Source organism: Lepisma saccharinum, chromosome 13, assembly GCF_977018435.1.
Source record: "Lepisma saccharinum chromosome 13, izLepSacc3.1, whole genome shotgun sequence".
NCBI classification, from domain to species: domain Eukaryota; kingdom Metazoa; phylum Arthropoda; class Insecta; order Zygentoma; family Lepismatidae; genus Lepisma; species Lepisma saccharinum.
In genome coordinates, this window is record NC_139241.1 from 3,419,833 (window position 1) to 3,433,749 (window position 13,917).

Below are 13,917 nucleotides of genomic sequence, written 5' to 3' on the forward strand. Positions count from 1 at the left end.
GGGTGCGAAAATCATTCTCATCCTGGACACTGAAATCTCTAGCTACAACTCTGATAAGGAAATATTTCCTTTCGAAAGACCATTAATAGATTTCCACCATTATAAAAACATAACACAATAAAAGTATGAAAAGCAATAATTAAATAATATCTAACACTTATAAAAAACATTTCCCCTGTCTTCTAATTTATTGACATTTTGAACCAGTCGTTAAAGGAATTAATGTGCTAGTTTATAAATCTAGCTAATTAATTTGTTTATACATGTTTATAAATAAATAAATATATATATATATATATATGTATATGAATTAATTATGTTAATTAATTATTTAATAATTGGCATATATTTCATGACAATTTTTCTTTTATATATATATATATAAAACCAAGGTTTCGGGCTTGGCCCCCCTAAAAAAAATCCTGAGTATGGGCCTGTATGAAGACATATTATATACCAGAAACACGAATACAACACATGATAGTCTTCACATATTTATTTTACTACAATGAATGATTATTGATTGTGTCTAATTGCTTTGCAAGAAAAGTTACGGCAGAAAGTAACTGTAAAAGTAAGTTACCTTTCAAGAACCAGTGATTGTAACTATGTTACTTTTTGAAATGAGACACTGTAATTCATTACTTTTGGAAAGTAACTTCCCGAACACTGATGTACAAGCCGGTTACTTATTCCCCCCAATATTTCGGAACAATTACTCTTAATTATTTTAACTGTTTTCTGTTAATTCATTTCTGTCTTTCTGCTTTTTGCCTCTATACCTTTGTCTTTGATTCATTCCTTCTTGCTTCCCCCTCTCTCAAATACTTTCTCTTTCTTTGTACAATTTCTCACTCCCTTATTTACTTGTTTCCCCTTCTTTATATCGAGCTTTTCTCTCCATGGAACTTTTTGTTCTTCTATCTCTCTTTCTCTCTCGCCTTTCTCCTCTGTCTTTCTTTTCTTCTTCCCTCTCCTTTGATTTCTTTCCCTTCAAGTTCCCTTCTTGCTTTCGTTATCTTTCACAATGACTTGCTTGTGTCTCCTCTGACGCTCGTTCCTGTTTTGTTGAGTGACTGGAAGGGTATAGGCACAGGCGTGTGGTCAGAGGAAAGGGTTGAGTTCCATGGGCGTCGCCAGAATTTTTTGTAGGGGCTGTCATGCCCATTGATTAATCTTGAATAGAAGAAATAATAACAATAATAATTATTATCATGCTTATGATTATTGTTATAAAATAATAACGATTATAAACTAATAACAATAAAGAAATTCTACTGATTGATTAATTTGGTATTTTACTTCGTGTCACTTTCGGCCAATCGCGAAGATGAGGATGAGTGATGATATGATGAAGGAACACTCACACAGAACACGCATGCCCAGGCAGGTAGAAATCGGGCGGAACCCCTGGCGCCGCAGTGCTAACCACTCCGCCACAGAGGGCGGCACAAATTCTATTACAAATCTATTATTATTATTGATTGATTTGATTTGTTTTATTTTTGTTATTTAGCGTCGCTTTTCTGCCACTTTTGGCTAATTGCGGCGATGAATGGTGATATGATGAAACTGATGGGCACTCACACAGATCACTCATGCCAATCCCGGGATTTGAACCAGGGTTCTCTGCCGTCGTAACGCGCTGTGTTGTTATTGTTACTACTACTACTACTGTACTATACTATTATATACTTGCCATAACGTTCATCATCCTAATTATCAAAACATAGCATATTTCACGAGAATTACAACAAAGGGGAAAAAATCATCAAATTCGTGTTATCGACGGCTATGCCACCTGGTGGCAAAAGCGAAAAACGTAGTGCGAACATCAGATCCAAGCGAATGACGTATTTTCAGCAACCAACCAAATTGCCTATGCAGCTTAGGCCTAACCTTAATAGAGATTGTGGTGACTCGGAAAAGCTTCGCAGAAACGTTGGCTGTCACCTTCAAGAAAACATGACTCAGTTTCTACTTGATCAAAGGGATCTGTACTGAAATGCGTAGTTACTCCATCTTGCTATTAAATTTTAAAGACTTTGTTCAAGGAAAATGTTTAAAAGTCAGGGATACATTTTATTCATAATGTTTATGGTGTGTGAACTGTCACATAAAACTGTAATTTTTTTGAATTCTGAAAACTGTGAAACCATTTATTCTTGGTGTAAATGGTAAAATATGAAAACATAAAATGGTTCCTATATTTTACACTATTTTGTTCTATTTAACGCATTTTTATTTCGTTATTCTAATCGAATACCAACTAACTGAACTTTATTTATGTTATTAACAATAAAAAATAACACGCTTTCTGATTTTTTGTAACTTGAAATGAACCATTCAAATCTCCAGCGGGTAGGGGGTCACCCCCCCACACACACACATTTCCGACGCCCACGGTGAGTTCTGGCTGAGATTTTTTTAGAAGCAGACAATGTTTTATACATTAAAATGTTATTTTAAATCCCTAAAAGCTAAAACTGCCACTATATTGCCCACTGCACATAAAATTAGTTAATGTTAAAGGGAAAGAAGTATTCAAAAAATGATTGCATTTACTTTGTAATGTAGAAGAAACTGTGTGTTTGGGGCGTAATGGCAAATGTACTTGGAAGAAAGCCAATTTTGCACACATTTAAGAACAAGAACCATATGGTTTTATCTTCTTTTGAAAAACACATAAACAGGCGTTTTCGTGATGCTATTTCTTTCTGATAAAGCGTTTGAACAATAAAAATAAATTTAACTGTGGAAACATAATAAAGCCTTCGTATTTCTTTCAATTCTTTACAGTAAAACCTTATCAAACTTTGATAGCAAACCATGTCACAGAGTAAGTTGCAAGCTTAGCCAACGACTGTCGATGTAACATGGACGATGGCGTGGTAGTGAGGTCGTCGCGATGTAATCAATGTGTTCCAGTTCTATACCCGGTAGAGGCACATAAATGGTTCGGATCCCACTTTAGACTGTAGGTCCAGTCCCGATTAGTCTATGTGGGCAAAAAAGGGGAGTTTAAAACAATCTTGAACTTCAAGCACTGCACATCATAACGTATTCTGAGCGTGTATATTCAAATATTGTTACTGCCACTGGCGTGCGCAGAGAGAGGCTATTGGGGCTACGCTACCCTCCGAAATCGGATTAATGTGACGTTGTCTACTGCAAATACATCAACATTTTCAAATGTATGCAGTGAAGAACTCAGGAACAAACAGAGTGGCAAATGCAAACTCGTTTAAAATTACTTCAGATGACTGTTTTTGAAAGCGGAAAGGTCCAAATATACGAAATATTTTATTGTGTATGCTGCCCGCTAGATGGCAGATATGTAGCATCCACCTTTACAATTCCAGCCCCTCCCGAAAAAAAAATCCAGCGTACGCCAATTGTTACTGCAGTGCGGGATAATTCGCAAGACCCGAATGAGCTATGCACATAAGCGGAATCTCGATTCTCTTCTGTTCCTGTTTATGGGAGAACAAGATTACAAATATCAGTCATACTAAGGTAACAAGAATATACAACAACTCAGTAATATCTATTGTGTCATAAAAAGTTATTATTACAGTAAAATGTATGATTAAGACCAGCTTAAAACGCTAAATTATTTATATTTCACACTTTCTCACTCCTGTCCGGGAATGAACGTAGCCAAAAGAGCCGACCTCCGTCACAGAGTGGTTAGCACAACTCGCTAAGCCAGGGCTTCGAAACCAGGCCAGGTAACTTGTGAGTGTCCCTTCATCAGTTTTATCATATCATCACTCATCCTCATCTTTGCGATTAGACAAAAGTGGAAGAAAGGCGAAGTATAATAAACCAAATCAATCAATCACTCAATCAAGATCGTTGTAGGAAGACTATTCGCTCTAGTAGGAAGTACCTTAGGCCGTGGTATACGTGTCCCGAGAAATTAGACTTTTCGAGCACTTTATGTAAACATCAAGTACAGGGCAGGAATATTAAATTTCAGTAATCATGGAAAGACCTATAGAATTTCAGTTTTCTTGTATTAAACGTCGTTCAATGATATTATATAAAAATCCCTAAATAGACAAATATATCAGGGTAGACTCGACCTCCGGGCCTCGCGGGGGATTTCCCCCTAGTGTGACTTTGGCCTGTCTCGTCTCGTGGAAATGCTGTGAAATGCTGTCTCGTCTCGAAAATATTCGTTTGTCTCGGTACACATGATCAATCTCGTCTCGTCTCGAATTTTTAAAAGCCTGTCCCGTCTCGTCCCGTGGGCAACACTATTTCTCCCCAACAATCTTGTACTAAAAAATTCCCCCCATCAAAAGTTTCCGGGGGGGGAGAGTTTACGTTACAAAAACAAAAGATAAGCAATTGGTTTTGATTTCAAATATATTTTTCTAAGGGTAATATCGAAAACAAACACACATAGTAGTGTGACTGTGGGGGTTGCATGCTCTCTCTCTCTCTCTCTCTCTCTCTCTCTTTCTCTTTCTCTCTCTCTTTCAAGAGATCATTAACAGATCCACATTAATAACAAAACACACATAATAAATGTAAAATAAGAATGCAAGACAAATATAACTATGAAATCTAATTTATTTATGTTAATATGCACCAAAAACTTTACAAAACGAATACATAATAAAAGTATTCCAACTGCTTTGTAATTTATTGACATCTTTAACCAGACAGTAAAGGAATTAGTTTGCTACTTTATGAATATCAGATCTATACAAAAGTAAAAAATTAAATCGTTTATAGTATTTAATAATAATGCATTTTTAAATATTTAGAAATTTACTTTTATATTTAATAACGTTATTAATGTGTTTATCACATAATATGTAATTTTGTGTGTGTGTGTATTAAGATCGTTCCCCCCCCCCTCATCAGTATTCAATGATTTCGCACCCTGCGCTTCGCCACTGATTACGAAGACCAGAAGCATGACGTCACACGATTTTTTAAACGTCCAGCTTCAAAGCACACAGTTTTTATTTTGACTCCCCCAATTGGAGGTTGATGTCGTTCAACTGGATTTATTAAATACCCTGTCTGCAGAAATTCTACTTTGGCAGAAGCTAACAGCAAAAAATTACGTGAAATGATTGCTGCTCATGGAAATGTACGAATTTGCCTCTTGTTAAGATGTTGTGTTTATGAGATCTGTTGAACGGAAGCACGCTTGACTGCATAGAAAGGTGTTTACGTAATCCCACGTCTTCATGCTCATAACATTTCATAATATTGCTCTCTTGGGAAACTGAGTCACGTTTCCTTGAAGGTGACAGCCAACCTTCTGCGAAGCTTCTCCGAAAGACACCACAATTTGTAATAAGGTTAGGCCTAAGCTGCATAGGCAATTTGATTGGTTGCTGAAAATACGTCATTCGCTTGGATCTGATGTTCGCACTACATTTTTCGCTTTTGCCACCAGGTGGTATAGCAGTCGATAACACGAATTTGTTGATTTTTTCCTTTGTTGTAATTCTCGTGAAATATCCTATGTTTTGATAATTAGGATGATGAACGTTATGGTAAGTAGCTATGAAAATATGCAGTTCGAAGCCTGTCCCAAATTACTGACGGCGATGTCAATTAACTAAAGTAAGCAGGATATAATGGGGCATTCGTCTTGTCAACACTTTTGAGTAATCTGACTAAGAAAATGATATATATACTAAAAAGATTAAACAAAAAAAGGTAAAGTGCTCCCCTGTGCTTAGCACCACGCCATGAAGGCGTATAGGGGGTGTGGGGGTAACGCCCCACACATTCATGATCCGGTCATGAGCGGGGGTGATGTGATCAGCATCACGCCCCTGACCTCAATATCATCATCAGTGGCGTATACTGGGCTATCTCACTATGTCACGTAGTCCTAGGCTATGAATAGAAATAAATTTACCATCTCCTAAGAAATCAGGTTGCCAACTCATAAGAAATCAGGTTTCCAACTCATATGAAATCAGGTTGCCAACTCATAGGAAATCAGGTTGCCAACTCATATGAAATCAGGTTGCCAACTCATAAGAAATCAGGTTGCCAACTCCAGAATCAGCATCATCATCTCACTGATATGAATAATATTATTTACAATTTCTGATCGATTTTTCTCCTGTATTTTATTCTCTAGACTTCAGGCTTCGCAGATAGCCTAGGATATACGCTCCTGATTGTCATCTGTTGTGCATTCTATCGCCTCGGTCTGCTGACCGCACATGCACAGTGCAGGGGACGGAGGGAGGTGCTCGTGCTTCCTTTTGGAGATTGAAAGGCTACTATACTCTGTCCCGTTTATCTCTGGAGCAGGCGAACGAAAGAAGTCTCTGCGCAAGTAGTGGCGCCAGACGGCTCCACCAATGAACACGTGAGAGTGAACGGGATTTCGTAGAAGGGGGAAGCGACTGCAGTTACCAGCCTTCGCAGCAGCGTGTACTGCTTCGCTCTGCCCACTCGATTTCTCCCCTTCTCTACCGCTATGCGCGGCCTTGCTCCAGAGATAACTGAGACAAGGTGTATATATGGAAGTGAGTTGACTTTGCGAAGGTCACCCCATGCACCCCCTCACACCCCCAGAAAAGGACACAAACATCAGTGGAGTGCTCAGGATTTTGGATAGCGGGTATTAAGTATGCGTTTATTTGGCAGTTGGTCCTCATTCTGCTATTTTCCCTACCTTTGACGTTCTTTTTTGAGTTTGATTTTTTTATTATTTAAGTCCACTTTATGGACAGGAAGGCTAATCGGGACTGAACCTACAATTTAAAGTGGCATCCGAACCACTATATGTCCCCAGCGGGATTCGAACCCGGGACCCCTTGAATATAAGGCGACGACGTTACCACTACGCCATCGGGGAGGCTGACGTTCTTTTTATAGGAAATGATGGGCCAAATGGGGGTTACGATCCCTACCAACCCCCCTTGAGCACTCCACTGACGAACATTCACGTGAATGCTCCAGATAAACATTTGTTTTCAGGACGAAATCATAGCGGTAGAAATTTACTAAAAATTCTTTCCTGAAACAGGCCAAAGTCAAGGACATATTTAGGAGGGCCCAGATTTACCAGCGTACAATTAAATAATGACAATATACTTGTTCAGCATTTGTTGTATAATCGAGGGTTAGGTTATTTATTTACAACTTACTGAAGGCAAGGATTACATTGGGATCATAGGCTTGGAATGGCAATATTAAAGAAGATTTATGCACACTAGTAATTATGATAATATACACAAAATGTTAATAAGATCCGTCAACTGGATCTAACTTTCGTTTTGTCATTCAATTAATATTAAATTCTTTATCTCTTTAACATTAATTTTCTGGCCATGACAGTTCTTTTTATACAAATCTTAACTACACGTAAGCCAGATAATGAATACGTGCTGTTATATCTTTATTCATGTACAGTGGGATCCATGTGTATTACCGTGCAAATTGTCCATGACTATTTTCATTAACTTTTCTCTTGCACCCTATATGTTTTTAAGCGATGGACTTTTATGTATGCTGGTGCAGAAGTTGTCAACAGCTTGTTTTGAGTTTTCTTGTAATTCTTGAAGCTCTTATTGGGTCAAATAAAGTGCACGAAGATGGTGATGGACAATTTGCACTGTAATACTCATGGATCCCACTGTACAGTCTTTTCAGTTATTCATGTAATAACAACAATGCTATATTCACGGGGAACTTTACCTTTTATTACATGAAACTATATTAACGCATTCACTTAAACATTTACGTATATGTTATTATTATATTATTGTTATTTCTGAAGCCTTTGGTTCGCCATCCCCTCTTCCTACGAATAAAGATATGTGCCTAACCAGAGTTCCAAGTGTTACAACTGTAAATTTTTACCTTGGAGTTCGAAGATAGATGCTTGGATTGGTGAATGCAGGCCTTGTCGACACGTCCCCTGTTCGACCTTGAGCTTATCTCCGTTGCAAGGAGACGAGGTGAAATGTTACGGGAATCCCGCATTATCCTTCGTCACAAGCAGGGATTATCCCACGTATAATGGGAAGCGTACAAACAGCTGCAACGGAAGACTTTCTCGGTCCTTGTGAAAGTGAAACCGTGGACAAAGCCTTATGGCCCTGACCTACATGCACAACAAACGAAAGGCCTGGCACAGGTATCCCAGTCGAACGTGCAGCACCTTCGTACTTCTTTTTTAAGAAGGTGCATGCATGCCCTTCTGCAGCAGATAAGTGTTGCCTGCACCTGTGCCCAGCTGTTGCGACATTCACTGTATTCTGATGCGAATGTGTTTAATAAGTCACAGTTTTTATGGGGGTGGTAGAATAATCGCGAAAAGGCACAAACGTGAAACGTAACACAGGATTAAGGGCATGCGAGACAGTCTTCGCCCGGCTTTTCCCCCTGAGTCAGTGTTGCCAACTTAGCTCCCTTGGAGCCAGATCTGGCTCTTTCGTGCACTTGCCTGTGAACTGGAGCGCCCGCTCCCGTGCCTCACTATGACACCATCACTGGTTCCGGCCCACATACACCAACCTTTGCAATGATTATACATTTTGCACGTGACGTGATAGTATTGTTATATTGGCTGCGTTGCCCCATCCCCTCTTATATCCCCACCTACTTTATATAGCGCCGTGTTGACGTGAAATTGGCATAATATTGTTATCAGGGAATCCTTTATTTTTGATTTCGTACGACCATGAGACGGGTGATGGATGCCGCCGGATCTAGATGGTGAAAACTAAAAATAAATTGTCATCAATTTAGAGTTAACGGTAATAGCAGCGCCCCACCACTTTGACAACTAACATTACTCTACGAAGCACTTCGTAAATCTAGCTCCTTGAAAGTCAGTTTTAACTCCATTTAAGGTTAAATTTAGCTCTTTTATGCGCACCAGGTTTGGCAACACTGCCAGGAGGCAAGGAGAAATGCAGTGGGCATATTAAGCGCCATTACTGGATAAAAGTTGTACAATAGTGAACAAAGCACGGAAAATTAGTGCACAAAAGACCCACACACACTGCAGAAACAAGCTAATTAACACAACTGGCAAAAACAGACGTACGCTTGGCAACGTTGCAACGCGAGGGCGATGTTACCTCTACAGCTTTTAGTTCGCAACTGAGGTTGTTGACACTCATCGAGTCACACACCCCCGAACACGATTGGGGGCAGATGGAGCTATGTAGGTCAGCCACCAGTTGGGCTTGCCATCAGTATACTGTTTCTCAACCGCTGGACCGCGGTCCGTTACCGGGCCCCGAGAGGTTCTCTTTAAGTTTGAGACTTGCAGCCCGAGCTGGTAACCACCTGGAAATATTGCCTCTCGTTCGAGGTGCGGAAGAGATCCTTTATCAATTTACACTAGGCCCTGAAATTTGAACTACAAGTGAGGGGCCATTCTCGAGACAAGGCCACACGGGCGAAGCGACTTGCAGCCTGAGCAGGCAACCACCTGGATAGCGCGATGTTGTCGGGTAGGTTCGGTTAGAAAACTTTCATGTAACAGGGAACTTTCATGCCGAAGGGACAAGGAACAGGCGAGAAGTGTCGCTTGGTTGATTGAATTGCTTTATTTGACTTCGCTTCTTGTGCTACTTTTGGCTAAGTTGCGAAGTTGAGGATGAGTGATGATATGATGAATGGACACTCGGAAACATCCATGCCCAGGTCGGATTTCAAACCCGGGACCCCTGGCGTCGTAGAGCGATGCCACTCTGCCCCGAGGGCCGGCAAGTGTCGCTTGGGAACAAACCTTCACTAATCAACCTAACCTTTCGAACTGAAGCGACACGACAAGTTGCACGTGTCGCTTGGACTGGGTCGTTTTCAGAATACCGCGCATCGTGTCACGGTCTGTTATTCGTGCAATCCCTGTGAATATGTTGCTTTACATTGAATTTTATTATTATACTATTACTACTACTTTACAAATCATACAATTCAATTTGCATTGAAAATGCAGTGGCGTGTTTGTCAAGATCAGACTTGAGTTCTCTTATTAAATATAAACTGGATTCACCTTGCTTCCTTTCCATACACATCTATCACTTTGTTGATGAACAGTTCTGTCTTTTTTTGTTTTTACTTTTTCACAATGCACAGACATCAAACAGAGAGCACTGAATCAAGCACGTATCTAAAAAAATATCTCGGGAGGGGAGTGTCCGAACCGAGTGTCTCAGGAATAATAATAATGTTTAAATTAAAATAACCAAATTATAATTTATTAAATTCACGCTAATTAAATATAATTAGTATTATATAATCATTACATGAATAGGCATAAAGACAGCATGGCCGGCCGACCGTGGCGGAGTGGTTAGCATATCGCGCTACGACGCCAGAGTTCCTGGGTTCGAATCCTGGCCTGGGCATGGATGTTTCTGAGTGTCCATTCATTCATTTCATCACTCATCCCCATCTTCACAAATTAGCCAAAAGTGGCACAAGAAGCGAAGTAAAATACAGCAAACCAATCAATCAATCAATAAAGATTGTATGGTAATAGAGGTATAACAGTACGTATTCATTATCTACCTGCAGTTAAGATCGGCATAATTTATATAAAAACAAGTGCCCTGAAAAATAAATAAATGTCAAATAATATACAAAGAATGAAAAGGACGTTAGATTCAGTTGACAAAAAGTAAAGTTTCTGATTAATACTTTATGCATATTATCATAAATAGTAGTGTGCAAGCATAAACTTTGGTACTGTCCTTCAAAGGGGGGTCCAGACCACCTTGACTTTCCCCCTAAATACGTCCTTGCACTGAATCTATTGTCTCCATGGTATCTCTGATTTATGTTTTTACATGCAAAAGCTTAAGGGTACTGTCATGGGTGTAACTTGGGGGTCTAGCTTTGGAGGGTCAGAATCGAACTTGGGGCTTAACAGGGGGGGGGGGCAGAATTGAGAAGCTTTCCATCCTATAAAAATAGCATCTAGCATTATTTGCTAAATAACTTACATTTGTAAAATCAAAAATATTACTCTTTATTACTTTGCTGCTCATCTCCCAGGAGGTTAACTACTCTTAATTTGTAAACCCAATTTAGGGGGGGGAGGCAAGTGCCTATGGGCACTGTTAAAAACTATAATTGAAAATGACGGGGTGTGAATTATCCAGGTCACATTCGGGAAATAATTTCCTGACATTTTGTAATCCTGAACAGCTGAGAAATCCCAAGGGATCTTATTTAAAAGTGGTTAACTCTCGATATTTTCTGCGCTATAAGTGTCTGAAATTTCTTGAAATTAACAGTTTTTAATACAGAAGTGCCAAAACAATAACCCGAATTTTTAAATAAAATATCACTACAATTTAACCATTTGAATTACGTGAACTCTTTCCAGATATCTAAAGGGGGCAAGTGCCCCCTGTGGGCGCCCTTGTTGAAGAGGCCCCATGTCGCTTGTCACTTCGGTGTGAAATATTCCTTAAACCTGCTTATTGCTTCGGGCTGATAGCTTCCTTTAATTCTTGTATGGACCATCATGCTGGAGCGATCAGTCCGTGTCAGTCCGTTTACACAAGCGATCATGTTACGACGCTGTTCTGCTCATTCAAATTCTTATATTATTATATCTATATTCAACTTGGTATCAATTGGCTGACTCTACTACAGAAATTCCTGGTGACAAAATTTCATGTGATTAATTACCTTGGCTATGTTATTAATATAAAGCTCTTTTCTTTCAGGTGTGACATAATTCAACACAGTCATCATGGGTTTCGGACAAGAAATGGATGGTTGTGGGAAATGTATGAAATACAGCATGTTCATATCAAATTTCATCATCTTGGTAAGTGGAAAGAATTATTATTATTATTATTATTGTTATTTTAATTTTCCATGTTAATTCAGGGTTTTCTTGTTACTCTTTCTCCTCCAAAACCACACATTTTGTTAAATTGTATTAACACAGTTTCCTAATATTTCTGGATGAAAATGACAATGTGTGGAATGCTGTCAAAATACTTACTTGTGAATTATAGCCAATCAATAGACTAATTTACTAATAAACTGAATTTGTGAATGGTGACAGCATAGACAGTGCCAGGTGCACGTAATGGGGTGGTCGCTTAGGTTCTGCACCAGGCCCGTAGCTAGACAAATCCATTTTGCAAAAGTTTAACAGTATTAAATGAAAGTAAATTATGTGTGTGTGTGTGTGGAGGGTCATTAAGTTAATGTAAAATTTAGAAATATCTTACAAATTCTAGTTTTTTCTCAATCTTCTATAACATCTCTTGAAGTATTAATTGACTGCTACACATTTCATACTACTTTTGATTTTTATATCATACCAAAAAATGCACAAGGTTCGATCATAGTGCTTACCATACATTCCACTCTCAACCGAAGCAATAAAACTCACCTTCGTTCCCCAAACTTGGGAGCTGTTGACCTTTTGCAGATGTGGAAGGAATGTGAATGATGGCATCAGTCACACATTTTGGGGACAGGAATAGCGAAGGTGCAGATAGAGAAGCTTCCCTATGGAATAACTTTTAAAAGTTTAGGGAATTTACTTGCTGCTTCATAGAGTTCTGCTCATAAACAGAATTCATCATAATCAAAACTTGTGAAGATGGGGATGAATGATGAAATTGATGAATGGACACTCACAAACATCCATGCCCAAGCTGGGATTCGAACCTGGGACCCCTGGCATCGTAGCACGATATGCTAACCACTCTGCCATGAGGGCCGTCTAATAATAAAGTATGGAAGACGGTGGTTATATAAGTCTTGTGCTTCGTGATTTGGTGGGGATAGTCGTATCCAAACTGTAGGTGCAGCCACACTATGGTCCAGGAATCTCCGGAGGAAGCGAATGAAAACAAGTCTATGTGCAAGTGGCGACATGAAAGGGCTCGACCAATGAAAGCGTGAGAGTGGAAGTGAATGCATTGAGGGGGCAACGAGACTGCCAGTCGTTTGCAGAAGCATGCACTGCTTTGCTCTGCCCACTTACTTTCTCCCCTTCTATACCATTAGCGTGGTCTTGCTCAATAGATTCCCGAGACATAGTGTACCGTTATTTAACTACCACTCCAAGTCAACTCCTCTTAAGGTATTTATGAAATATTGTATCTATTACCCTTTTCTCATAATGTTATTGTCTTATTTCACATTCTATATTTCATTTGAATTTATAACAACAATGTTAGCATAAAATACGAGAATGTTCAAGAAGTTTTGACACTGAACTAATTTTCTTGTAGACTATGCAGAGCAAAATCTTGCTATGTAATTTCTCATAACAGACATCAAAAGAAGGATGTAAACTTACATGTTACACTATTGCTAGCCCTGTCGAGTATAATTTGATTTAATGACAACTTTTAAAGCTGTACAAAACTAATCTCTATGTATCAAATAGTAATATTATTGTAAGGCACACTACATATGAAACTTAACAAATGAATATAGAAGTGATGTTTTTCGGCTAAATATGCATCACACCCCTTATAGTACGCTCTGCATCCCTCAGATCGAAAATCCTGACACAATCTATGGGCGATAAAGGCAAGAATAGAAATACATTTTGGGAGCAAGACAGATTTTGTATTTGTTCCTATCACCAAGTAACCACAACCATTGAGCCAACTGCAGTTTTAAGTGGGAAAGGTTGGGTTTACATTGGTTGGCAAATTCAAGGTGGTCTTATGTTGGGCCAATGCTTGCCTAACCATGGAAAAGTGAGTCAAAATCAAAGTAGAAGCTATTTTTAACTTGTAGTCACTCACCAGTCCTTTGTCAGCCGCCATGGATGAAAGATGTGTTGGGAATTGCTTATTGTTTGTCTGTTTAGCTGTAGTAGAACAAGAACATTCATAGAGGTATTCTTGTGAAGGTGGTTTGTACAAAGATTGTTGTGCTACCACTTGAAGGTACCTTGAAAACAATGATACCATATGAAAA

The 13,917-nt window shown here is 39.1% G+C and overlaps 1 protein-coding gene across 2 annotated transcripts in view; it reads left to right on the forward strand.

The window, feature by feature from the left end:
• Window positions 1-13,917, forward strand: part of LOC145997148 (tetraspanin-11-like) — a 75,768-nt gene that overhangs the window by 38,484 nt on the left and 23,367 nt on the right. For both annotated transcript variants that reach the window (XM_083133800.1, XM_083133799.1), the window contains exon 2: window positions 11,688-11,791. In XM_083133800.1, coding sequence (XP_082989926.1) covers window positions 11,714-11,791 — 78 coding nt within the window. In that variant the 5' untranslated portion in view covers window positions 11,688-11,713. The remainder of the gene's footprint in view (window positions 1-11,687; window positions 11,792-13,917) is intronic.